At 40.6% G+C, this 27,496-nt stretch overlaps 1 protein-coding gene across 1 annotated transcript; it reads left to right on the top strand.

The window, feature by feature from the left end:
- The first annotated feature begins 233 nt into the window (after positions 1 to 233).
- On the top strand, positions 234 to 27,293 carry syt12 (synaptotagmin XII). Its single transcript, XM_006782449.2, has 8 exons — positions 234 to 782; positions 12,387 to 12,447; positions 13,002 to 13,195; positions 14,080 to 14,484; positions 18,964 to 19,179; positions 20,965 to 21,085; positions 21,597 to 21,730; positions 25,551 to 27,293. The coding sequence occupies exons 2-8, from the start codon at positions 12,402 to 12,404 to the stop codon at positions 25,722 to 25,724; spliced, it is 1,290 nt and encodes a 429-aa protein (XP_006782512.1). The 5' UTR covers positions 234 to 782; positions 12,387 to 12,401; the 3' UTR covers positions 25,725 to 27,293.
- The last annotated feature ends 203 nt before the right edge of the window (positions 27,294 to 27,496 follow it).

The raw sequence follows: 27,496 nt of genomic DNA, 5'->3' as shown, positions 1-27,496 counted from the left end.
GGTGGTGATGGCGGTGGAGGAGGTGGAGGTTTGTTCAGCAGACAGATTTTGATCATTTGAGGTGGGGGGCGCAAGAGAGTTTTCTCAGATTTGTGGAGGGATGCTGAGGGTGACTTCAAAAGTTTGGGTGTACCTGTGTACCTCTCTCTCTCATTCACTGTCTCTCTCTCTCTCTCTCTCTCTCTCTCTCTCTCTCTCTCTCTCTCTCTCTCTCTCTCACTCAAACACACACACATCACACACACATCTCCTCCTCGTGCGCGGGGTTGTGTAACAACAGTGTGTGCACGTAGAGCAGGCAGGTCCTCCCCCCGGCTGCTGTTGTGAAGCCTTGAAGGAGGAGGCGGTGGTCGAGTCTATCGAGCAGCCCGAAGGTAGAAGTTGCGCTGCAGGGGTGGGACTTTATTTGTGCAGTCGGTCGGAGGTTCATCTGCGGCTCTGGCTGCAGCTTTCTGTAGACCTCAGTGACGGAAACACACGGACCCCTCTGAGTTAAACATCAAACCCTCCTCCTCTTCTTCTTCTCCCTCTTCTTCCTCCTCCGGTTGGCCGTGTCTGAACGCTTCCGGATGCGCTGACCCAGCAGCAGCTCCTCCACCATCAGCACCATCATCAGCGTGAACGCCGTGTCCCTCCCTCCACCTCCCCGGGGTAGATAAACCCGACCGGCACCGCTGTCATCGGATGGAGAGAGCCGCCTGAAGAAGGGAGAGCGGTGGAGTTGGTCTACCCCCCACCTCCTCTTCCTCCTTCCTCTCCACTGCGCCAAAAGAAAACTCCCGGTAAGAAATGCGTGCTAACTCCGGCCGGCTGGCTTGGTCGACCACCTGCCAGCAGCTCCGTGCGCTCCCGCTGAGCATAAACATGCAACCCAGACCCGGGACCTTGCTCCCGGGCTTCCTTATTGGAATGAGGGGATTCATTTAAATTCATTAGAGACGCCTGTGAATACATTCCAGCAGACGGGATGGCGGGATATGCTTCGCTTCTTTGTTGTGTGTGTGCGTGCGTGTGTGTCTCTGCCTGGCTTTTTGATCCAAATATTGATTTGCGTTGCAAGTCGACTGAAGTGCAGGTGCAGGGCACGTGAGACTGGTTAGATGCTCAGGGCTGCACAGGTTAAAATTTATATGAAACGGCACTGCGAGAAGCGGGAGCTGTCCGTGCAGCACCACTTGCCGAACTCCATCTGAGTCAAATGAAGGGCAGCAGTGAGGATGCTGTGGAAATATGGAGACGGCTAAAAGTTACTTTAAGACAGACGTTTGTTGTTAAGGATTTAAAGCAGGGATAAAAACGTTGGCATCATTGGAAAGTTCGGGATACTTTGGAGTTGAGTATTGTTGTAAAACCTTCTAGCTCACTTTCACAGAGGTGGATTAAAGTTATTAACCTAGTAAGTACCCTTTTTACTTAGTAGGCTGACAGTTTGTGTTTAATTTTACTACTCTATAGCAGGGGTGTCAAATATAAGGTTCGGGGTCCAGAATCGCCTGCCCAGGACTCCAATATGGCCCACTGGAAAATGTGAAGGAACAAGAGTTTATTGTAGTTTTGAATTTTCATATTAGTTTTAAATTTGTATTTCATTTTGACTTTTTAAAAAATTCAGTTTAGTTTCCAAGGTAGATTTTCTTATGTTGGCTTATGTTTTATTTGTTATTAGTCTCAGTGTTTTAGTCCTTTTATTGTTATTGTATGGGGCCGTATGTAAGAGGCAGGACTCACAGTTTTGTAGGCATTCAGAGTCTCAATAAAGCACTTCACACATACATCAGTGACTCATTACGTAAGCTAAGGATATTTTTATTTTCTTTTGGTTCATTTTCCAAGTTCACAAAATAGTTTTCAGTTCATTTTTTATTTTTTCACATCTAGTTTTTTAGTTTAGTTAACTACAATAACCTTTGAAGGAACACAAAGGTTTCAAACAAGGACTTTACAAACCAGTGGGTGATGTCGTAGTGGCCATGTCCATCTTCTATATACAGTTTATTTTTCTTTAATCTTTCAGGTTTTCCTCCAAATGTTTTTTTTTTTTTTTAATTATTATCATAAAAAAACAGATAGTGTAGTTCAAATGAAACATGATGTCACCACTTGGCTAAAGTGCCAGCAGCTTAAACATTACCCATCCTTAGGGAAACACGGAGGTAACAGATACACACTAAAGGCTAGGAAACAATGTCAGGATCTCACAGAGAGGAAAATTATACAAGTTGAGCTTTTAATTTGAATGTTTTCCACCATAATGCTATTAAATGATGTAGATAATTATGCCTTAAAGATAGTAATTTAGTTAATGCTCCTTCCTGCTCGGTGTTTTCTGCAGTGATATTTGTGACTTTAGGGGCCTCGCTTTTACTCTTAAGAGGACTGTTTGTACCGACTCCCTGAGAACCTTTTTGTATCAGTCAAACGATGTGTAGGATCAGACTCTCTGCACTTCAGAGGTGTTTTTAGTAAAGACGAAATGAACTTAACATCTAAAGAGGATTTAAAATACCTGTTTTCTTTTTTACTTTTATTTTGACATTTGAAATGAGGGGATTCATCTCGTTAGTCTGGCTTCCTCCATGAGTGTTTTCCTGCACTTTTCTAATCGTGCCGAAAGTCTGTGCGAAGCGACGTGTGTGTCGCTGGGAGTTTTGCCCCGTCACTGAGTTGAAATACGAGATCCTCAGAATTTGATTCCTCCACCAGCACTCGCAATCATCTCAGCCATTCGTTTAACACCTACTCCTCTTTCTCCCTCTCTGTCATGGGCTTTCCCAGTCTCTCTCTCTCTCACACACACACACACACTCTCTCTCTCTTTCAGCTTTAACACACTCTCTTCACCTCACGTTGTCCGTGTTGAACTCCTCGGGGAAAAAAGTGTTATTACATTAAGGAAACTGAGAGCACTCAGACGAACACCGGCTCTGCGAGGCTAAGGTAACACCCGAGGCCCACAGCCATTATCAAAATGGTATTTCTTAACAACAAGGACTGGGTTTCCCTTAATGTATCACATCTAATATTTTCAGACCAGACCGTGTAATGGATTGACTCGTTTTTTATGGCGAATGCCTGTGGTCAGAGCAGTTTTGCTGCCAAATGTAACTACAGCTCACCTCTCCCAGAGATGCCTCAAAAGGCAGCAAGGCTACAAAGAGAATCATAAAGTGTCCCGAGATGAATCACATTTCAGAGACTTCAGCTCTAGGAGCAGTGAGCAGTGTTGACACAGTATAAAAGTGGCTGCTTAACTTCACTGTTATCTTGAAGCGATACAACATTGATGCTAATAAACAGGAAGTCCAGCATTGGGCTATTCTTTAGGTTTAAAGCTAAAGGTGTTCAAAGTAAGTGCCTATTTCTGCACAAATAATTTTACACTTGAGTGCAGTTCCTTAAGAGTTAATCAATAAATCTGTGCTCAAAGCCTTTAACCTCTTTGGAGAATTTAAGCTTCCACCCACTTTCACATTACTGAAATGAAGCAAACCTTTATCCAAGACATTAAGGCAGGTCCAGCAGACACTTTCTAAGTGCTTTCCCTGTCCTTATTAGTCAAATTGTGAAGTGGTTAATCTCATAAGTAGTGGGTATAATTAATTACAGGGACAGAGAGCAAAACATCACACATAAGCACATTAGCTTTTCTGTTTTAATCTGAAGGCAGCAGGTTTGATTACAAAACTGATGAAAAACTGTTGGCATGGAAAAGCTCATTTCAGGTGCAGGAATAAATGCAAACAGTCAGCAAATTCTAACAGGCTATAATTTTAAGGGCCGTGGTTATGTTGTGATGCGTCCATGACTGAGCTGATTCTGTAATAACAGCATGTTCTGTCGTCCTGTGACAGAAGGCAAAATCCTAACAAACGTTACTCCATCATTAACTCAACCAAACAGGAGTAGTGCTTCTGTTTATCCACTCTGTGCTGTATATCGGCCTTTTGGACATTTGACTGCAGGATTGTTCTTCATCGCAAAACACCCACAGCTTTTTCTCTCTCTGGCAAAGAGTGAGAGAAAATATTTAATCTCCAAATTTCTGGGGACAAATCAAATTCCAGTTGTGAGAGTTGTTTAAGCAGCTCTCCGCTGGGTAATCACATTAGATGAAAAGCAAACAGCTCTCTGCATTCTACTTTTGCAAAAAAAAAAAATTTCTTCGCCCTCCCATCATCATACTTTGGATTAAAATTGATTTGCAGACATCTTGACACTCTCTTGATCAGTCACTGGGACATCATGGCACACAGCATACTCATTTGACAGATTGCCAGTCCATCTCAAGCCCAGCATAGAAGAGACATCCATCCATTCATGCTTGAATTTGTGAATTTAGAATCCCCAAATAACCTAACATGATTAACTTTGGATTGTTGGGGGAAGTCTGAGTACCTGGAGAGAATACATGCAGGCAAACTGTTAGTAGTGCTTGCTGCAGGGTCTGTTAGCGTGAGCCCCAGGTTTGCACCTGAAGCACAACAATGACCACTGTCATCAGTTACAGTCCAAGACAATGGAGTCTGAGTATGTCTAACTGGATTACAATAGACAGAAAAGGGGCGTGTCAAGAAGGGGGGCATGGGGTGACACCAGCCCCATCTAAAATATGATTGACCTCCATTCCTGGTGCCACCTCACAAAAGTCATTTGACTAGATAAGATACATCATTTTTTTTAATCCACAAGAGTACTTGTACTAGTACTATGTTGCTTTTTGATTTCACTCTACTACATGTATATTCTAAATGCTATTATTGGACTTCGTAATTATAAAATATAACGATTTTGTTAATTTACTAACTGTAGAAAAATAAGAACTTACCTGTCAATCGTTTATCTATGAGTTAATTATTTTGATGTAGTATAAATGGTAATATGTGCGGGCCGTCTTTATCAATAGGAAAAACTGTACAAATTATGAAAGTACAGTTAAAAGTTCAAAATCTATGCACTCCTTCACATTTTCTAATAATGTGCAATGGGCCGGATTGGAGTTTTTGCTGGGCTGATTCTGGCCCCCAGGCCTTATGTTTGATGTAATGTTTGATGTACCTCCAATAATATGTATATGATTCTGAAGCATAATTACACATGAGTACATTGAGTTTGGATACTTTTATATATTTGACTATACAACTTGTGACCTATTTAGCTACTTACGTAGCATTATCATTTTTAAAAAGCTACTTTGGTAAAAAAAAAAAAAAAAAAAAAAGAAGTATCCCTCACAAGATCAAGTTTAAATTCCTATGCAGCTCCCCTTTTCACATAATAAATCTGCAGTATGATGACCATGACCTCCTGTGCTTTTGTACTGTAAACGTTTTGAGTTTGGTGTTTTGTTCTTTAAACTCAGTGAGTGATGGAGTTGACTGGCTCCAACACGCAGAGTCTTCTTGCCTTCACTGGCACCGGCCAGTGCTGACTTTTAAAAAAGTGGTGCCGGCTACTTTTACTTTACTGTGCCGTCCAAACCAGACAGTCAAAGTGCAGCCAGCTTGGAAGCAGACTGATGTGAGGAGGCAGGAGGAAGGAACTGAATGGACAAATATTACTTTGCTGACTCCACACAGGCCGCTGTGTTGGGTTACATCACACTGTTTCAAAGAAAGCGGCAGGGAGGAAGTTAATTTGATTATGAGCCACTGGGCAAGATTAAAAGCAGAATTGATTGATCAGTTATTGGGAGAGCCAGGGAGTGAGAGAGTACCGGAGAGTCTGACAGGCCTGCGATCCCCTCCCCCGTCTTCTTTTATCCCTTCCAATGCTCATCTGTTTCCTATTGGTTTCTTCAAACAGACATTCATTCGTTATGTTGAAGCATAACCTCTTCTGTTATCTCATTGTTTTACCCAGTTATCTTACTTCACTGTTTATCTATACTCTCGCCTCTTCTTTATTTTCTATTCCTCTGTGTGTGTGTTCCTGTGTGGGAGAGGGAGACCATAAATCCATGTTCTTATTGATCACGCCTGTTTTAATATGCGTCTAAGAGAAGCCATCATTTCCTTTCTTCCTTGTTGTTTGCAGCAGCAGCAGCTGTGCCGTAGTTATATCCAGTGTGTAGATTCTTCATCTCTGTGAGCAGGTGTGTTACTTCTTTGTGTCTGAGCTGAATTTGTGGGTCAGATACAGATATAGGAGAGGCTGCCTGGTTTGTATGCAGCAGCTACAGTGTGTGTTTCTGGCTCTAGGTCAGACCGCAAAGAAACCAAAATAACAAAGTGAGGTTTTCATGTTTTTAAAGTATGGGCACTCTTATGGAAATTATTCATAACTGAGTATTTTTCTTATTGTAGGTAAGCTTCATGATATCGGTTCATGTATATTTTAGTTTCTAGGATGTGCTATAATTTTTTTTCTGTTTTGAGGACCGTAATTGTGTGTTTTTCAAGCCCCCAAAAATGTAAATTACAAACTACATAGTGATTTTGTCACAGTGGGACACACAGGTGTATTTATGGAACGGATCCAAAAGAAGAGATGGGTGAGCATGAACCTGAGCAGAAGCAGAACCTGACGAGACTTAACAAGAAGACAACAGACGACCCGACAAGAGTAAGAGACAGAGGACTTAAATACACAGGAGGGTAATGAGGGAAGTGGAAACACCTGGAGAGACACAGCTGACACAAATGAACATGACACCACAAAGGGAAGTAAAACAAAACACACTGAACATGGAAACACTAGACTCTTCAAAATAAAGCAGGAAACATGGAGAGACGCAGACATGACAACACAAGCTTGACAATTAAAACATGGAATGGGGAGAGACTAACGCACAGGCAGAACTGAAAGTAAAACACTGAGGACAAGACAGATGACATAGAGGACAGGAAAAGACATGACTCAGGAGTCGTGGGAAACAAAACTAGAATAAAACTCAACTAAATCCTAACACAAGAACCTAAAATACTTCCAATATAACATAAGAAATCAACAATTATTATTATTATTTTTATTTTTTTATTATAAACACTATGTTACTACAATGGTCGTAGCATATCTATATATCTTTGTTTTCTAGCTCTTCCTAGATGCATTTATTAACTTGGATAAAACTTATTATATAAAGTACTTAGGGTACCAGGATTATTAACATCTATATCGCTTTTGGGAATAAGTTTTATAACACTAAAATCCTTCAAATTATATATATTATGTGTAGTAGCTGATCTGAAGACGAATGGCGACATTACGTCTAAGTTACATACATGTGTACATTGTTGACATTACGTCTAAATTAATTGTACGTTTATGTTGTTAACATAGCGTCTACGCTAGATGTACATGTGTGATGTTGATGTTTTGTGTACGTTGTTTTTTGTGAATATGTTTTAGTTTAGTCTTTAGTGGCACTTCAGGGGTCACTGGAAGGTCACTGGAAGGCATTGTCATGCATATCTTTAAATAAGTGTTTTCATTACTGAAGCTAACAAGCGCCAATGATCTGTAGGCCTAGTTTTTATTAAATATAATTCAATTCAATTCAATTTTATTTATATAGCACCAAATCACAACAAGAGTTGCCTTAAGGCACTTTATACTTTAAAGTAACTATCATACAATAATGCAAAGAAAACAGAGAAAACCCCAACAATCATACGAACCACTATGAGAAAGCACTTTGGTGACAGTGAGAAGGAAAAACTCCATTTTAACAAGAAGAAATGGATAGATACCATATTTCTAAGACTTTTAGGAGAGAGTACAATAACTAATTTTTAAGTGAATTTAGAAGCAGAATAGAGGTCATCCAGGTCTTTATATCTTTAGACATTCCTTCAGTTTAACTAATTGGTTTGTGTTACCTTCATGAACAAATAAAGTTGGGTGTCATCTGCATAGGAGTGAAAATATATCTGTGGAACTCCATAATTAACTTTAGTTTGCAAAGAGGACTCTGTATTTATTTAAACAAACTGCTATGATAGAGAGCTATGATACAAACCACTGCACTGAAACCTGACTGAAAGTCTCCAAATTACTACTGCCAGCTGGAAGGCCTGTGGTATGTGACTGAGATAGGTTGATCAAATTTAAGATTGAAGCATTAATTAATGGTAGGATTTCTTTGAACAGTCTTGTAGGAGTGGGGTCTAAAAGACATGTTAATGATTTGGATGATGTAATTAGTTAACTCAGAAAGATCAATCAAGAAAAAGAATTCACCTGGCACTGAATCTTCTTCAGTGCCAGATGCCAACACGGCGCAGAGCAGCTGCCTGAATGCTACTCCCACAGAGGTCGATTATCTTGTCAATAATTTTACATCTCCACTGTGTACGACTCTGGAAACAGTAGCTCCACTGGAAAAGAAAGCCTCAAATCAGAAGAGGTTGACTCCCTGGTATAACTCTCAAATGTGCACCTTAAAGTAGATAACTCGCAAGCTAGGGAGGAAATGGCATCTCACCAGTTTAGAAGGTCATCATTTAGCCTGGTTTGCTGCTTTATAAAAAAGCTTTTCATCACTGATTGAGGAAAATAAGAGTAACCCTATGTTTTTCTTAAGCACTGTAACCAGGCTGACAAAAAGCTGTTATACTGCTGTGAGTTTCAATCACATACAGCCTGAGCAATAATATGTGAGTGACAAGATCATGTGCACAAATTCTCTTGTCACAAATGATAGGGGTCCAATCAGGACTGCAGTCTTAGTGCCTGGAGAAAAATCAAATCTTCACTCTTTCCTAACAAATCCAAACACTGTGAGATATGAGGCTTAATAATATGTTGTTATAGTGACAAGCATGCATTATGCTTAACTCCAAACTTCTGCTTGTTTTAATTACAACCTCATTATTGTTTCAGTAAATTATATTTCGCAATTTTTCACTGTTCCATCGCATTAGTCTCGTGCCGCTTAACAATAATTTTTTTGCAAGCTGACATTATGACAAGATACTCATTCCATGCCTTTTGTAGTAATTAAAGTCCTCTCAGCAGAGCAGAGCAGCTGTGCTCTGTGTGCAGTGAAGAAAGAGAATATGGCTTTTGGCTGTTTGAGGAAAGTTATGAGATTGCAAAATCTCTGCAACAGTGGTGAAATAAATCTTAACAAGTGGGAGAATCGAGATTATGTGGGCATGAAGATGACACATCGGCGGGAAAGCTGTAATGCACACTTTCACCTTTCCCTTCACAGCCGTGTGCTAATAAGCTGTCAGCTCAAATCGAAAAGAGGAAACAGCAGCACATCTGATAACGAGAAGAAGACATCGTGGTTCAGGCTGCAATTTTAAAATATGCTGCCATCTCTTCTTCTGTTTTCCTCTTTCTAGCTACTCAGCTTTATCGCATAGATTCCTTCTTCATAAGATCGTCTTCCTTGATTTTATGTGCTGGAACAGAGACAAGGAAACCGGGAATGAGTGGTTTTAAAAGCAACAAATGTCTCAAGCCAGAATATATTCTCTTCTGTTGAGGACGATGCATGTGAAGTCCACCTTTGAGCTGAAGACTGCTTCTGTGGTAGACACGTATCAATGAATGCGCATGGGCACAGATTATTTCTTTCATGCTTTTTAGGACATGGGTTCAAACCTACCTTCCAGCAAGATATAGTATCAGACATATAGTTGCACAGTGTGTTGTAGCTCCTCTGTGGTCCTCCTTGCTCTATTGCTACTCATGACTCAGTCTTGTCTGTGCACATCTGAGGAAGCACAATTCAAAGACTTGAACTGCCAGTTGCAGGAATATTTGGTGATCAGTGCAATACTATTTGTGTTGTACTTATTGCAGAAACACATTGGCTTAGTTAAAACCTTTTTTTCCCCTTTTAGCTTCCATCCATCCTTCCGTTCATCCACACATCAATTTTTGCAGGGAAGCAGCCCAAGCAAGATGTCCCTCTCCCCAGCTATCTCCTCCAGCTTAATCTCTCCAGCATATCCTGGGTCTACCACGGGGATTCCTCCCGGTAGGACATGCTTCAAACACCTCACCCAGGTGACCGCCGCTGGCTCCTTTTGATGTGGAGGAGTAGCAACTCTACTCTGAGCCCCTCTCAGATGACTGAACTCCTCATCCTATCTCTAAGGGAGAGGCCAGCCAGCCTCATTTTCACCCTTGTATCCGCAGTGTCATTCTTTCGGTCACTACCAAGAGCTTATCACCATAATAGGGTGAAGTGGCGGGAATGAAAATCAGCACCTCAAAGTCTGAGGCCGTGGTCCTCAGTTAGAAAAGCGTGGAGTGTCTACTCCAGGGTCAGGGAGAAGCTGCTTCCCCAAGTGGAGAAGTTTAAGTATCTTACGGTGTTGTTCATGAATGAGGGCAGAGATGAGCGGGAGATTGACAGACGGATTGGGGTCCTGGATGCAGTGATGCGGATACTGTTTGTTGTGGTGAAGAGAGACCTCAGCGTAAAACTCTGGGGGACTTTGGTTTGGAAAGTTTTTCTCTAGTTTCTGCCACTGTGCTCTCTTGCTGTTTAACTTTTGAGTCATTTCACATTCACATCGCTCACTAGCTGTCCCCAGTTTGGGTAATTATATAATAAGGATATTACTTACCTTAGGGTAAGGAGGAAAGACTACTAAGTGTATAAAGGTTAGAAACAACCTTGAGCCATTGTGTTGGATGATAATTGGACTTTATCCTGTGAACGTACGCCACAGAAATGCGGTGAGCATGTTTTGTAGTCTATTTCTGTTCCCAGGAAGCTGGACATCATTGTTGGTATTCTGCCGCCTTAAACCCACTGAGGCGTCGGAACACCAACGCTGCCTTATAGTTATTTACTAAATCTGTCTGAGACCTTGTCTTGCTCTCGCTCTTATTCCCTTCCACACTCTCTGACCCTTCTTCCTCTATTATGCTGCTTCTGGACCTCTTCTACACTCACACGTTACCTTAAGCAGAGCTGAGCTGATCTGAATCATGCTGGGCCCTGATAGGGAGGTGGTGCTTGGAGCTTCCTTCTCAGCCAGAGATTCCGTGTGCTTTGCTAATGGCACATCAGCAGCTGTCAGTGGACCCTGCACTGCGTCAGCCAGCATGACTGTGGTCTGCAAAGCGCTCAGCAGAACTGACACACACACATACACACACACACACACACATCCTGCAGCCCCACCCCCTCCAGGCCTTTTTTCTATATCATTAGTGTAATGCTCCCATTTCCCCAGTGCTGCTCAGATATGGGGGAGATTCCAACAAACTCGGAAGGAGGAGGGGGGAGGAATGAGTCACGCACCAGTGACAATGTTGGTTTTTTTTTCAGTTTGCAGAGGAAGAGAGGGGTGCAAGAAAATGTTGTTTTGTCCTTTGACAACAACGCCTACTGCTATTTAGAGGAAAAACAAAACCATTTAAATGTAATATATTTTTATTGTTAACTGGACAAAGGATTTTTCCTCCTGTCTGGCAGCTCTGGGCAGGAGGAAAATTGGAAGATCTCAGAGAAGATTCATGGACATAGTGAAAGAGGACATGCAGAGGGGTGGCATGACAGAAAATAATGGATAAATGGTGCAGCAGAAAGCAGAACAAGAAGAGTTAAAGAAACTTCCCTGTGTGCACATACAATTATAGTGCACTAACATTCAGAAGTCTGAGCCCTGAGGTTTTTGCCATTCATTTGAAAAGAACGTGTGTTTATTTTTTTATTTTTTGAAATTCCCACGTTTCACACAACAACAAAAGTCACAGATTTATGTCTCATAGTTCAAGCATTTTTTTCTGAGTACTGCAAATAATATATATATATATATATATATATGAACATTGTTATACAAAGGTTTTCCTGTGTTGCGAGAGGAGTGTCAAGTGCTGTAATTTCAGGGAGCATTTAAACCTGATAACAGGCTGAAAAAAAAATCCAGGTCTGGAAATGTTGATTGAAATAGATATAAAATTACCAGGCCTCTGCAGCCTACCATCTTCTCTCCTTGAGGCTAGCGGCTTAAAGCTAACCACTAATAGCACGAGATGCCCCATACTCCAACCAAACTGTAACCAAGTCACTTCATTTCCCTTCAGCTCATCAGAAAATAATCCCCTTTCATCTTTTTTTTTGTTTGTTTTGTTATTGTGTTGGATCTGGAAGGCACTCGTGAAGGGATGTTTTCCTGCTGATGACCAGATGAGAAAACACTGTAGAAGTTTTGCAATATATCATTGGTCATGAACACCAAACGTAGTTATGCACCAGTGTTACCAAACATGCATCCTGTTTATGCATTTTGAAATGGCAGCAGATGTCAAGAGTTATTAAGGATAAATAGATAAATAGTGTAGTTAGTGTAGTATCAGGTTTATATAACCACATTTGCTTGACGGTTATTGCCAGCAGTTACAGTTTGCAAAATCATATTAGATGTAAAAAAGAAAAAGAAAAAAAAGGAACTTATTGTTTGGTTGGGTTCTTGCAGGCTGGCTGCAGCACCATGTCCTCGGCTCAGAGTGGAGATATATCAGGCTACCATCTGAGTGGTGAGTAATTGTTTCTATACTTACTTTGTCTGAATACCTTTGTGTGGATTAGTGTTTGACAACTGCACTGTTATATTTGCACAGACCTCATCTCACGTGGAGGTAGTGCTGTTAGAAAGCAGTTTACATTGTTCTGTAACTGGCTTATCACAAGTAGAGATAAAGCTGGCAAAGTCCTCAAGAAGTTTCAATTCAATTTTTAGGAGTCCAGCTCTGTGCAGGCTTCCAGTGCCTTTATAGATGCTGTAGCATTTAATTCAAACTGGCGTTTCAATTTGTTTGTCAGATTTTTGCCAGATTTGGTTCCCAACCATCTGATTTACATAAAACTTTATGTGCTCCGACTGACTCCCAAAGCCAACACTTGGCATTAAATGACAAGACCTGTAACAGTGGTGACTGTGCTCAGTCACTGGGAGCTGTTTGAGATTCCTACTCAACCTGGTGTTCTCCCAGTCTGTTTGCCATGATCAAACTATGACTTTATGTAACTACAGATGAAAAAGAAGTTTATAAGGAATTCTTTAAGCATTTGTTTTTTGTATCTGTTTTAGTGGTGCGTAACCCGCCGGGCTGGGAGGTTGGGATCTACCTGGTGGGCTTTTTCGTACTGCTGGGCCTGGCTGGGCTTAATATCTGGAAGCTGTGGAAATCTGGAACTTTTCCAACGCCGTCTCCTTTCCCCAATTTTGATTATCGATATCTGCAAGAAAAATATGGAACCTCCTTCTCGGAAGTCAGACAAAAGGTACCCGTACAATATCAAAAACTAGAAAAAATACCTGCAGATTCACGCCGAAGCAGAGGCAACTTTGGTGTCAATTACAAGGAAGAATCTGATTTTTTGAGATTAGTTATATAACTGAGCATAAAAAAAGCTGAATGTCAGTTTCTATTACAGATACATTCTGCAGTGATTATTAAAGATAAATTATTTCACTTAACAAAACTAAGAATAATACACTAATAATATTAGTTTTATCAATAGTAACACACACATATTTCTGTGTTACAACTTTTTGCAGTTGTTTCTTAGCATTATAGTGTAAATCTGTGAAAATGAATGCAATTTGAATTAATTTGCCCAGTCTCAGTCTACTTTTTAATCTAACTTTACCTTATTTTTTATTTTCTTTGTTTTTCATCACTTTTTTAAAATCAGGACCACTACTATGTATCTAATTGCTAGAACAAAGTTTATTAGATAGCTAGCTAGCTAGCTATATAGCTATCTCACTAGCTAACTATCAAATAAACTTTGTTCTTCTGTAGCAGCTGATGTCAACAAATTTTATGTCCAATACTCGTTTGTTTTTTTCTTAAACACAGTTTTGTGGAAAAACTAATTTATTCATGATGCTTATGTAACAACTAGCATACAAACAAAAGTGCATTAAAGTTGCTAAACAGCGAGCTATTCCTCTGAAGAGTTGGTAGAAACCAGTAACAGAGCTAAAAGACCATAACAGATGAATTATTAGAATTAATACAAGTATAGCCGCTCCCTGAATCCATTCTTTGCTGACAAGTTCATGTTGTCAACCTAAAAGTTGCCATCAAATGTTTCCAGTGAAAAAAATCCTTGAGGTGTTAAAATGTTGTTTTGTCAATTTCTTTATCCTCTACTCAAAGAGAGTGGCAGCCAATAACCACCGGCGAACCTCCACCACATCCAGCCGTAAGCCTAGTCTGGCCCTTGGCGACACCCCAGATGGCTTCAGGGACCTGGGCCATTTGGAGCTAATGAGTAGAGAGTTGGACCCATCAGGCATAGCTCAGCTCAACCGATCCATCTCTACCGACTCACTCAGCTCAATCTCCTCTATTGCCAACAACTTCGGTAATGACTTCACTGTTGGCCAGCTGGAGGTGACCCTGGAGTTTGAACCATCCAAGCACCCGGGCCAGGGGATGGGATTGCTCCACATCACCCTGCACCAGGGCAAAGACCTGCTGGAGAAGGAGGAAGGCGACTTCCCTGGCTGCTTCATCAGAGTCTCACTGGGGCCAGAGGAGATTAATGTGGGAGTGACAAGGGTAAGGAAACCTTTATCTTCTGGTATTTTCATACTATGGGAGACCTCATGGAATCTGTGTGATAGAAAGATAAATTTTAGAATTTCTTATGTTTAAATAAATGAATACAAAATGTAGGTTTCATTTCAAGGTAATTTGCTTAGCAAAAGGTTTGAGGAAAAATATGACAGACCTCAAGATGCTGTGTTTAATTCATCTAGAATGTAAAATGTCAAAAAGGACAGTAAAGGTATTCACAGTACTTGTTTTATATAATAAATAATAATGGCTTTCAATGGAGTTTCACTTGTAGAAGGTACTAATGATTATTTTTGTTTTTCAGTACCTCATAATTCTAATTAAAGTGGGACTCTGTTTTTTAAGGGGAATGGCTTTCCCTGTTATGTTTTTTTTTAATGTTTTCTAAATACTTACTTTTTTGCATTTGCTAATTAGCATTAAACAGAAAGTAGTAGCTAAGGATGCCTGGCATTTCCCCTGTTTTGGGAGTATTTAGTCTTTACTCAAATACAGGACAAAAACCCCACCCTCATGATTAACCTCATCAATACTCATGGTTGGTTTTTGCAGTTTTGAAGGCAACATGAATGCTTAAACTCCTAATACTTAAGAAACATGACACAAAAATTCAGCATCTAAAATTTAAAACAAGTTTAAATTAGGCAAGTCAGGAAAATCTGGAAAAATCAAGAAGAGTTTTCCTACAAAGGAACAAGGCAAGCAAACAAAGCTAAATAAAGCAGACAAAAACAGATTTCAGGTTTTTGTGTAGGGCCAAAAGCAGGCAGAATACAAACAGGCAAAAAGGCTCCAAAGCTCAAAGCGAAAATCTGTCAAGTAGTTCAGGGTGGAGCAGGAGTACTGAAGAACTAATGAGCAGAGTGGGAACAGGGATGTGGAACATCAAGTGATGCAGCAGGTGGGGAGGCAGGACAGATGTGAGGGTCTTTTGTGACGACAGAGTTACAGCAGAGGAGGCAGCTGACCCACAGATGAATCATATAAGTAAAACCATGACTCACTGGTGAGATATTTTACATGGTGGCAAAGTTGATGAAGATCCTTAGAACAAACCAGCTGCCATGGCTAAAAATGACCATTACAAGTTATATATAATGTTTCACAGATATAAAACACTAAACATGAAAACATGAAAGCACAGCTAGTCGGATGGCTAATTAGCACTTAGTGCTGAGATGACTGAACTTAAGATAAAAGTTGCTTCTGATAAATTCGTGGAGGAATAACGTGGCATCGAAAGCCTTCCTGCTCAGTGAGGGCAGTTTGGGCTCCCTTGAAATGTGTTTAAGATCTCAGACCTGGCTGAATTTTAGACAGAGACAGTGATACGTCCCTCAGGAGGAGATGCTCGATCCTGCAGCTCGACAAGCTAGTTCTTTCCTGTCCGTCAGAAGAGCCCATTTCATTTGCTTGAGTGGACAATCCCCCGAGAGCTGCAGGAAGGTTGATTTCACATCTTTTACTGGATCAAGGATGCCTGTAATGTCTTTAATGTCTCCAATGGGCAAGCCTTTCTTACAACGAGCAGTAACCCCAACAATTATAAAAGTACATTAATTATCTCACTCGGAAGAATAGTGCTTTAAAGACACTGTAATTTGATGAGCAAGACAATGCGATGGCACATTCTGCAGTGTTTTCTTTTTTCTCAATTAACTTTTCATTTTGTCATTTAATGGAGTACATAATGACTTCTATTGGAGTGTAACACTTACCAGCCAGTTTAGATACAGTTGAACATCTATTGTTTAATCAGTCAATTAGTGCATTTAGACAAGACAAGATGACCTGCTGAAGTTCAAACTGAGCATCAGAATGGGGAAGAAAGGTGATTCAAGTGACTCTAAACGTGGCATGCTTGTGAACCAGAAGCGCTGGTCTGTGTATTTTAGAAACTGCTGATCTACTGACATTTCCCAGCACAACCATCTGTACGCTTTACAGATGTTCTGAAAAAGAGAAAATATCCTGTGAGCAGCTGTTGTCTGGGTGAAAATGCCTCGTTGATGTCAGAGGTCAGACGAGAATGGCCAGACTGCTTTGAGCTGATAGAAAGCCAACAGTGATGCAAATAACCAGTCGCTACACCCAAGTTATGCAGAAGAGCATCTGAATGGACAACACTCTGAACCTTGAAGCAGATGGGCTACAGAAGCAGAAGACCAGACCAGGTGCAAATCCTGCCAGCTAAGAACAGAAAACTGAGGTTACAGTTTGCACATTCACAGACAAATTAGACAACAGAGGGTTAGCAAAACGTTGCCTCAATTGCTGCTGCAAGTCAGAAGTCAGCATAAACAAGAGGAAAACATGAACCCGTCCTGTCGTGTATCAGTGTTTCAGGCTGTTGTTGGTGGTTTGATGATATGGCATACTTTGGGCTTTTTAGTACCAACTGAGCATCATCTAAACACCACAGTCACAGTTCACCCATCATATGATAGCTGCTTTCATAAAGATAATGTGCCGTGTTACAAAGAATCATCTCAAATTGGTTTGTAGAACATGACAGTGAGCCTGCTGTAGTCAAATAGCCTCCACAGTCACTAGATCTTAATCCAAAACAGTCTGAGTAAATCAAATGAAATCATTTCAGCTGCTCACTTGCTTCATTAAGAGCATTAACAAAACATTTACTAGTACTGCATTCCATTATAGCTTTTGTGGTGCATTTGCTTGCTGATAATCTACTTCATTTTTAGCTTTCCTTTAAATTCACCGCTAGAACAATTTCATCACGCTCTTAGTAAGAAGCAACTGTTCTGACAAGAGAAGAAACAAGGCGTTGTTCCCACCATCTGCTACACCTGGCGCTCGCCTTCTGCTCTTGGCACTAACGCTGCCAGAATATTCACACATTTCTTCCTCGCTGTGAGTCATCGCTCCATTGTGGGGCTGTGGTTTTGTGCAGGCTTACACGGGATGCCGCGGGGACTCGTCGTTGCCCCAGTTTTAGTTGCCGTGCCGTTCGGAGGGGTTTGATCTGACGGTGATCATAACGGGAGCAGCCGCCGATGCAGCAGCTTTAGTGTCTCCCTCTTTAATGTCAAGGGAAGACCAAAGGAAATGCTGACATCAGCTTTACTCGCTCCGATGGCCACGCAGGCCTCCCCCCACCCCCACCCCTTGCATCTATGCTTCCTTTTGCTTTTTTTTCTTCTCTAGCACCACTCTATGCTGTTACTGCTTTTGTTTTGCCTTCTGTCAAAACCCCCAAGCCCCCATCCACCCAAATACCCCGTTTTCTCCCTCTTTTCCTCTCATTTATTTGCTGTCAGTTCTTCTTGCCTGTCGTGTTACATCTCCATTGTAAGCCCCCAAAAGTGATAAAGCTAATACTGCAAGCAGGCAGTCTCACACGGTGGTGGAAGGCTGCTCAAGATGCTTTGCATGTTGTATGTTGCTACTTTTTTCTCTGGATCCCGCAGGTGCTGAGCAGTTATGATGCTATTCAGTTGGTTGATATGAAGCACAATCCAAGGTCAAGCCGCACAAGCTGATTTGTAGACCCTTTGCTCTGCTCTAAATTCACATGTCCTCCACGCCGCAGCGCGTTGTCGTTTTGCTGTTCATCACTGGAAACCCCAGGTGACCTCGCGATCTCGGTTACGATGTGTTTGTGAGAAAGCTGCAGTGTTTTTATTTCAGACACATTTAGCAAAAATATTCATGCTGGATTTCATACTTCGAGAACAAACACTGGTGTGTGTGTGTGTGTGTGTGTGTGTGTGTGTGTGTGAGTTGGGGGGTGGCTATTATTAAATCTGCTATGTTACTAGTTGCCTGGTAACTTCTGACCGCATCGGTTTCCACACATCCCCTCAAGATTGGATGACTTGAAATTACCATTACAACTGTAGCTCTGGCAGCCTCTGTCTTTGATCTTAAGTAGTCATGGTGTGGTTTGCTTGTCAGAGGCTGTTTTCCACAATAAAATGTGTTCTGGATGACAATAAAAGGAAATGAATAGTGGTTTTGTAGCATTTTTTTCTGGTATATCAACAAAAAAGAGACCTTGTGCTCTTATCGCGTAAGCTTCTTTAACAGCAACACTACAGGTGGCTGTAGCTCAGGTGGTAGAGCATGTCATCTACCAATTGCAAGGTTGGGGGTTTGATTCCTGCCTGCTCCAGTTTGCATGTCATCAGATCCTTGGGCAAGATGCTGAACTTCAAGTTGCTCCCTGATGTGTCTATCCAAGCGTGAATATTAGATAGAAAGCACTTAGTGTAGAAAAAGCTGCTTGTTTGAATGAGGCATACAGTTGTAGAAAGCACATTGAGTGCTCAAGTAGATTACAAAAGTGGTATTTAAGACTAGTCAAACATATTACACATTCCTCTGAGAAGTATGGTGCAGTTGCACATTCTGTTTGGTTTATTTTCCATTGTTGTTGCATCATTGTGTGTTTTGAGTTTGGAATATACAATCCTGCAAATTGTCCACCGCCTCCTACAGGTCCAGACAAATGCATTCACCGTGATCTTCGATGAGCGCTTCTCCATCCCCATGGATTCTTCCAGTCTGGAGGAGTACAGCCTTCGCTTTGCCGCTTTTGGTATCGATGCTGACGAGAGAAATATCAGCGCAGGCGTAGCAGAGCTCAAGCTGTCAGACTTGGACCTGACCATCAGACCATTCAACGCCTGGCTCTATCTTCAGGATGTCAATAAGGTGTGTTGATACAGAGAGAGAGACAGAAAAATAATGCTGGAACTGGAACATCTAAGTTCTGTCCTTGCAACGTTTCAGGAAGCACAGCGGTGTCTCACACCATCTGCTGGACATTTAACAAAACTACATGTCAGATCCAAACAGAATCAAGGTCAGCTCAGTGAGGGTGCTTCCTAAATGGAAGAAGCGTACTGTTTTTTTTTTATTCTATTGTGAAAACTATGTGACAATATTAACATAAAACTAATAGATATAATTTACCATGATAGGTTTAGTGGCGACAGTTTAACAGGATGGGAGAATCATTGTTACCTCATCACTGGATCAAATCTTGTCTAAAACTAAAACTAAATCTAACAGCATTATTTTTGTTATTTAGAATTCAACATGTGTAATATTTTTCAATAACATTTAAAAACAAATGCGATGTAAAGCACATATATTATATAATTTATTCTCAGCAAAACTGTGTCCTCAGTGAGATGATCAGAGAAGCCTCATGCTGTGGAAAAAAATGATGAACAGTATCCACAGAGCCTGGAGTGAGCCGCTGCAATAATCACATATATTAAAGATATTTAATTATGAATAATTAATATTCAGTTGAGTACACTTCATTTCTGTTTTATTTATAAAACTATTCATAACAGCAGTCACCTCCAGTTGCTTTGCATTGCAAGATAAAGACCCTACAATATTTGATAGAAAATCCCAACTATGCGATGATCTGCTATGAGCAAGCACTTGGCGACTGTGGGAACGACAAACTCCCCTTTAAAGGAAGAGGCATGCAGCAGAACCAGGTTCAGGGAGGCTCGGCCAATCTACTACCAGTATTAGGGCAGTGAGGGGAAAGACAGGAGATAAAAAGAAAGAGCTTAGAGAGACAAGGACAAAACGAACTATTGGAGGGAGAAGTCAGCGACATGTGGCAGTGATATATGAACACAAGGGGAGTAAAAAGAGGGATGAGGAGGAGTGCTTAGCGCATCATGGGCAGCCTGAGCTTGTAGCAACACCACAAAATAATTTATCAAAAAGGAAGGTTTGGAACCTAAGCTTTAGAGTAGAGAGGGTGTCTCTCTCCCAAAGTCAAAGTGGGAGTGGATTTCACGGGAGACGAGTTTAAGCCTCTGCCTCCTATTCTACGTTTGGAAACTCTAGGAACCACAAGTAAGCCTGCAATCTGACAGTGATGGGCTCTGTTAGGATAATATGACACTTTAGGGTCATTAAGATGGGATCCGGTTGATTATTTAATGCTTTTTATTTGAGGAGAAAGATTTTAAATTCAATTCAGCCAACAGAGAGAAGTCAGCATGAGAGAAATATGATCTCTCTTTCTAGTCAGCACTATCTCGGGGTGTTTTGGATCAAACGAAAGGTATTCAGGAAACCTTTACAACAATCCGATTACACAGAAATTACAATAGTTCAGCTTAGAAGGAATAAACGCATGACTGTTAAACGTGATTTACTCATTTTGACAAAATGATGAATTAAAAATTAAATGTTTCAAAACTCTATACATTATGCACTAACACTGTGCAATAAATATATAATTTAATAATTTAGACTTTCATTTTCATATATTCTTAATTGAACTAGAAATGAATTTAAAGATTCTGTGTAGCTCCTTAAAATTAAATAAAATCCACAGTAGTAGGAGTTCTGATTCGCCATACTCCAATAACCACGTTACAGTCATTCTGTCGGCGCATCGCCTTGACTGGAAATGTATGATGTTGTATTTAATGGCTGCCATGCTCTGGTTTGACCCCACAGGCAGTGGATGCAGTCGGGGAGATCTTGTTGTCTCTCAGCTATTTGCCAACAGCAGAGCGTCTCACTGTGGTTGTGGCTAAGTGCAAGAACCTGGTGTGGACCAATGGCAAGAACACCGCAGGTCAGGGATGCTTTTTGTCTGCAGGGTTGTGTTTCCTTTCCATCATTAGAAGTTAACCTGAAATGTGTGCATGAGCGTTTTTTTTCTTTTTTTTTGTGTCAGCTGTGCAGTGCGTGTGTATTAATGCCATTAAATCTGTGCCGTTCTCAACACGCTAACATCTTGCGAATGAACAAAATGCTTATTGATTTAATAACAGCAGCCTGTCTATTTTTATTCAGTAAAAGGACTAGATGTTATAGTCCCTGATAATGCATTGCTTTAAATGAAGAAAATCTTGAGGGATGGCTGTTATGAGGAAAGGCAGTCCAGAAGCTTTATGGAATTTCTTTAAATAGTGTGTCAACTGATAATGGTCACACTGCCTGAGACAGCGAACCACACTGAAACACCGCCTCCAGAGCTAATTCTGTGTACAGAGCTGTGAGTCTACCTGATTAGTCTCCAATGAGGAATTTAGTGGATGTTCTACAAACTATTCACTCTACCTTCACTCCTTCTCCCTCATCAGATCCATTTGTCAAAGTCTATCTGCTGCAAGATGGCAGGAAGATCAGTAAGAAGAAGACTTCCACCAAGAGGGATGACACAAACCCCATTTTCAATGAAGCCATGATCTTCTCTGTGCCGTCGATCGTTCTGCAGGTATGTTTCAGACCATGATTTATTCTTTTCCAGAATAAGAAAATGCTAATAGGAAACATTATAAATTAGTAGGAGGGAAAATTAAAAAAAAAAAAAAACCCACAAGTTTTGCAGGACTTAGGCTTCTTTTTGGCGTTACACTATTATCTATCTCAATCTGTGTTTTATGATCCTGTATGTGCCCTCTTGTAAAAGTGATAAGGGCTTTCAAGTAAATGTGCAATAAATTATAAGTATACAAATAAAATAAATCAAAAGTTAATATGTATATGCAAAGGTGGTAGCAAGTCTAGAAAGGCCATTATTATTAGCTTACTAACACACTCACAAGGGAAATATTAGCATGCTAACTTGAGGCCGATGGCTACGATGTTGACTTGTCTTGATGCATGCTAAATCATTCACGTTAGTAAATCCCAAAAGTTAATTCTGTTCATCAGGAAACAGTGTTTTCAGAGGGAGAAACGTTTCATCAGTCATCCAAGTGACTTCTTCAGTCTCAGCTGACTGCAGGTTTCCCCAACCTTACAATGATTCTAGATGAGAATACTCTTAAAAAGGTGTTTAAATTCACTGAGAAGGCTCATTCGTACAGTATGAGAAGTCTAAGACCAGGCAATAAAGGAGGTTTGACTTACTTGTTGTGCATGGGAAACCACAGCAAAATACGGAGAGTGTCCTCAGCGGCCAGAAGAGAAAAGGATGCCACACTGGGCATGTGGACAAGTGGGTTAAAAATCTGCCTGACAGACAACTCACCCAAGCAGAGAAAAACATCCTTTCAAAAGGGTTGAGCTTCAAAAGGGTTAACGCAGAGACAAATCCAGCTGGTGGAACTGATTGCAGCCACAGAAACAGCAAATTGAAACAACAAAATTGCAGACGTAGCAGCAGGGCAACTACAGACGAAAGTTTCGCCTGTCTCAGCAATGCAAATACTCCAGCATCCAACATCAGCATGGAGGAGAGGAAGGCACTAGCATCACTTGTGTTCAAGTCACTGAAGCATTAGAGGTAGTTCATAAGAGATTACAGGATGACCTCAACCTCAGCAACAGGACCACTCTCAGCACCCACCAAGTGTGTTTGCTTTTGGAACTGTGTCTTCATTCCACCTATTCAGGTATGTGGATGACACCTGGGTGAAAATGTAATCTCAGGATGTACCACAATTCACAGATCACATTTCCTTGGTGGACCAACACATCAAATTCACCAGGGAGCACATGAAAAGTGGCAGGTTAGCCTTCTTAGACTGTGAGATTTCTATCGCTAATGGTAGGCATTTAAAAGTCGATGTGTACCGTAAACCTACCCATACAGATCAGTATTTAAGGTTTGACTAGGGCCAGGGAAGCAGAAGAACATCACATCAAAAAGCCCCTGAGTAAATATAGTTATCCCAGCTGACCATTTATTGAAGCTGGGAAGGCGCCTAAAGAAAGCTCCAGCTGATCCAGGAGAGAAGGACAACTGCTGCTTAAGTGAAAACCCGTAGTGATCATGTATGTGTTAGGAGTCTCAAAACAGTTGAGACATATTTTTTTCTAAACACTGTGCCTGCATGGCTTTTAAACCCCAAAACACACTGCACCAAAAATTGGTTCACCCAAGGATCGGGTCCCCCAGACACAAACAGAGTAACATAGGAACGCTGTTCAGTGCCAGGAGGATTGCCAGGATTCATACATCTGGGAAACCAAACAACCTCTGACAAAGCGGATGGCACAACACAGAAGCGCTAACTCGTCAGGCCAGGGCTCTGCAGTCTATTTACACCTACAGGCCAGTGGACACTCTTTCAATGATGAGGATGTACACATCCTGGACAGGGAGGAATGCTGGTTTGAGCGCGAGGGCAAGAAGGCCATTTATGTGAAAAGAGAAAGACCATCTCTGAATCGAGGAGGGGGCCTATGGGTACATCTTTCGCCATCTTACAATGCTGTGATTGCAGCCATTCCCCAACTCTCTGTGAATGGTACTCATGGCCATTGATCAGTGGGTTTTGATCAACAGTCATGGCAATTTTAATATTAATGATCAAGGAAAGACCTCACAGCCCATTCTTCATTCAGTGGGCTAGCTTTAGTCATTGTGAAAATGTACTATTTATAAGGTTGGGGAAACCTGCAGTCAGCTGAGACTGAAGAAATCACTTGAAAGAGTGATAAAACGTTTCTCCCACTGAAAATGCTACATCCAGATTAACAGAATCAACCTTTTGGGATACCATGTTTACCATTTTGCTGTACCATAAACCTGTTATTGTCTTTCAGTGTTGTGCAAAAGTCTCGAGTCACCCTTTTCTTAATATTTTGCTTTCAAGAAGCCAGATGTGTGTGTGTGTGTTTTTTTTTTGTTTTTTGTTTTTTGTTTTTTAACTATTTTTAAAGTGGTCTTAAACCTAAACATTGCAAACCAAATTGCAAAATGCTTAGCCGTGTCTCTAATAAAACCTCTGTAACTTTGCTCTGCTTCACTTCAGCAGCATCAGGTAATGTTCATATGTTGATTTGTGTTTATTTTCCCGTTTTTAATCTACTGCAGAATATTTTTAAGACAGTTATCTACTATAAAAAGTAAGGAAAGGAAAATCTCCTTCATGTTTTTCTGTGTTTTATCCTCAGTTACTTTGACACAAAGGCATCTGCTGTGATGCTTACACCTCTGATGGAGTCTCTTAAGTGTCAGCTTTGTTTTTATACATAGATATAAAAATATGGATATTTAATGAGAAATGATCAGGATGATAATATTTTTGACTGAGTCAAAATTGAATCGACCTTGTGAATCAGAATCGAATTGATTATAGAAATTTGTGACAATACTACTACAAAATTACACAAGACCTGGAATGAAAATTTATGGCAACAGGACTAATGGAGTGATGAATAGAAATGTGAAATTTTTGGTCAGAATCATTGTCAGTATGTGTGGAGGGTCCCGGGTGTAGACAGTGACTGTCTACAGTCATCTGTAAAACATGGTGGAGGCTATGTCATCATTTATGGTTATATTGCATCCAGTAGTGCTTGAGAGCTTTTCAAAATTTGATGGATTTACAAATGCAGAAAAGTAGTGTCAGAAATTGATCCAACATTCAATGGCATCTAGAAAGTGTCTGATTGGCAGTGATCCTAAGCAGACTCCAACACCTGAAGACTCCTTAAATTAAAGGAAAGCTTGCCTAAGAGTGTTCAGAATGTTTTGAAGAATAAAGGTTGTCATACCAAATATTGTTGTTTGTATATGTTTTAATTAGTGCTGTCATAACGCCATAACGCGTTGATGCCGTGCAGCCCTACGCACGGTGCGATCGGCGCTAACTCGCTAACGGGGATTTGCAGCGTTATTGCGGTTATGCCGTTAACGTCATTTTAATGAGATTAACGCTGACAGCACTAGTTTTAATAAATCTTTGCATCCATTTCCAATTTTACTAGCAAACAATAAAACCATGAAGGGTGGCTTTAGACTTTTGCACATTACTGTATGTTGGTGTGGTTCTTTAAATCTTTCAGTCGTTGGTTCTCTGGAATAACCAACAAACTGAAAGGTACATTGTTAAATGGTCTACATATATGATGGTGACATAATTGAAATCCTGTAGTGGAAACTATGCCTTTAAAATGCATGGATTATTCAACCCACACAAAAATAATCTGTTAGAAAAAGTGCAAAAGCGTATCGAGATATGGTCAAAATTGTTGTTGTGACACATGTATTTAACTAATTCCATAAAGATTTAGATGAACAAAAAAACCCAGCTGAATCCTGCTTAGAGAGAAGGTTATGTAACCACGTTTGTGCTCTGCAGGAGCTCTCTCTGAGGGTGACGGTGGCAGAGGCCACAGACGATGGCCGGGGTGAGAACCTTGGCCATGTGATCATCGGCCCTGAGGCCAGCGGGATGGGAATCACTCACTGGAACCAGATGCTGGCAACTCTGAGGAAGCCTGTGTCCATGTGGCACCCCCTGCGCAGGATCTAGTCACCTCAGAACATACCTGACCCGATTCGAGTACAACACTCACTTCTTCAAATTCATTTGAACTCTCCCTTTGTTTGTTGCCATTTTTACATTGCATAAGTTATAAGTCTCTGTAACAGAGACATTATCACCCTGGGTTGTGTATATTATAAATGAGTTTAGTCACCTTTCACTTTTATTATTTTGTCTTCATTCTCTCACCTCGAAAGGGAATTGGTCTGAAATCCGACTCTCCTCCAGTGAGAGGACTCGAGTATGTGGATGTATATATTGCTGCCTTAAAAGTCGTGATCAAATGTTTTATTTTCAAATTTGAAAAGCAGCCCGGCCTTGGCAGATGCACTCCCTCCCTCTGCATGGTGCGTGCGCTGGTAGAAGCCGATTGTAAATGTTTGGAGAATGAGCTACTGGATGAGAGGTGAAGTTGTTTCTCTTTCAGGAAAAGCACCCATTTGTCTTTTCCCATCAGTCACTGATTGTACCTTCTTAATTGAATCGGTTCTAGAATTGAGATGGGTTAGCGCTCTTGGATTTGATTATCTTATATTTGTTAATAGTGTGGTTGATTAACATTAGCGGTTTTGGTATGTTCTGTATAAATCATGCTTAAATCCAGGTACTCTTATCCAGGTGAAATAACTGTAATTTGTAGCAGTGGTTACAGGGTGGTAAAATCAGAGGTAATCAGCATATAAATATCATGCTATGTTGTTCTACTTTTACCACGATTAACGCAATACTAGTTGTATAAGCATATTAGGAGGTGTAAATACTGCAGTATAACATTGTTTTCATTTAAACTTTTTCTCCTCTGGGTGTAAAAGACATGGTTTTCATATTATGACTACTAATAAAATGCTGAACACCATTTGTACAACTCTATATTAAACACCCATGTCATTGGTGATTGATGAATTATTGTTATTAAAACACCTCTGGGAATTTAACCTTTGATGTGGAGTGTACTAACCCCCTGAAATGGGTTTAAAGTTTCTTTTACATTAGAGGAAACATCTTGATATCCTGCGTGGTTTTCACTGGCCACTTGTTACATTCATTATAGCTGTTGTTGTTAAAACTGCCCAGAAACATCCCTGGCCAAAAGCAGGCGGTGGTGGTGGGTGGGGCTGGGTGTTAAGTGGAAATAATGCCGAAACATTCAAATGAAGACAGCGTGACAAGAACCTCATGAAGGTCAGGATGTCAAGATGGCTTTTGATCAGTCTCAGACATTCTCTACAACATTGTGCAACAGTGCTTCTGAATGTGAATTATCATGTGACATAGCCGCTAACAATCTTTTGGGTTTTTTTATTTTTTCAGACACGTTTTAGGTCAAATTATGATTTATAACCTCACTTTGAACACACCTGTGGTCATGTAATGGGCAAAAGTTTCCTACTGTGCCAAATAATGAAGCAATATTTTCATTTACAGTCAACACTGGCATTCAGTTTGATGAAGTTGTAACTAACATTCAGCCATGCATGAAGTTATTTAGCATTTGATGTGAATGTGCCTCATTAATAAAATGTATTGTGTGAATGCCGTTTGAAATAAAAAGTGATTCAACAGTTACTCATGAGCCACTTGACCACTTTATCATCATGACTTTAAATTGTAAATTTTTGTGAGAAACCTCTATAATGCATCTGTAGAGGCTGCATCTTAATATGCTCATCTTGGCTATAGAATTGTATCAGTATGCTGTTCTTCATCAGGAGATTGAGATGCCATTGCTGTTCTTGTGTTTTTCTGAGTACTCCCGAGAA

The sequence above is a fragment of the Neolamprologus brichardi genome, chromosome 7, assembly GCF_056152115.1.
Source record: "Neolamprologus brichardi isolate AB-2024 chromosome 7, ASM5615211v1, whole genome shotgun sequence".
Classification (NCBI taxonomy): domain Eukaryota; kingdom Metazoa; phylum Chordata; class Actinopteri; order Cichliformes; family Cichlidae; genus Neolamprologus; species Neolamprologus brichardi.
This window is presented reverse-complemented; position numbering and strand designations above follow the sequence as displayed.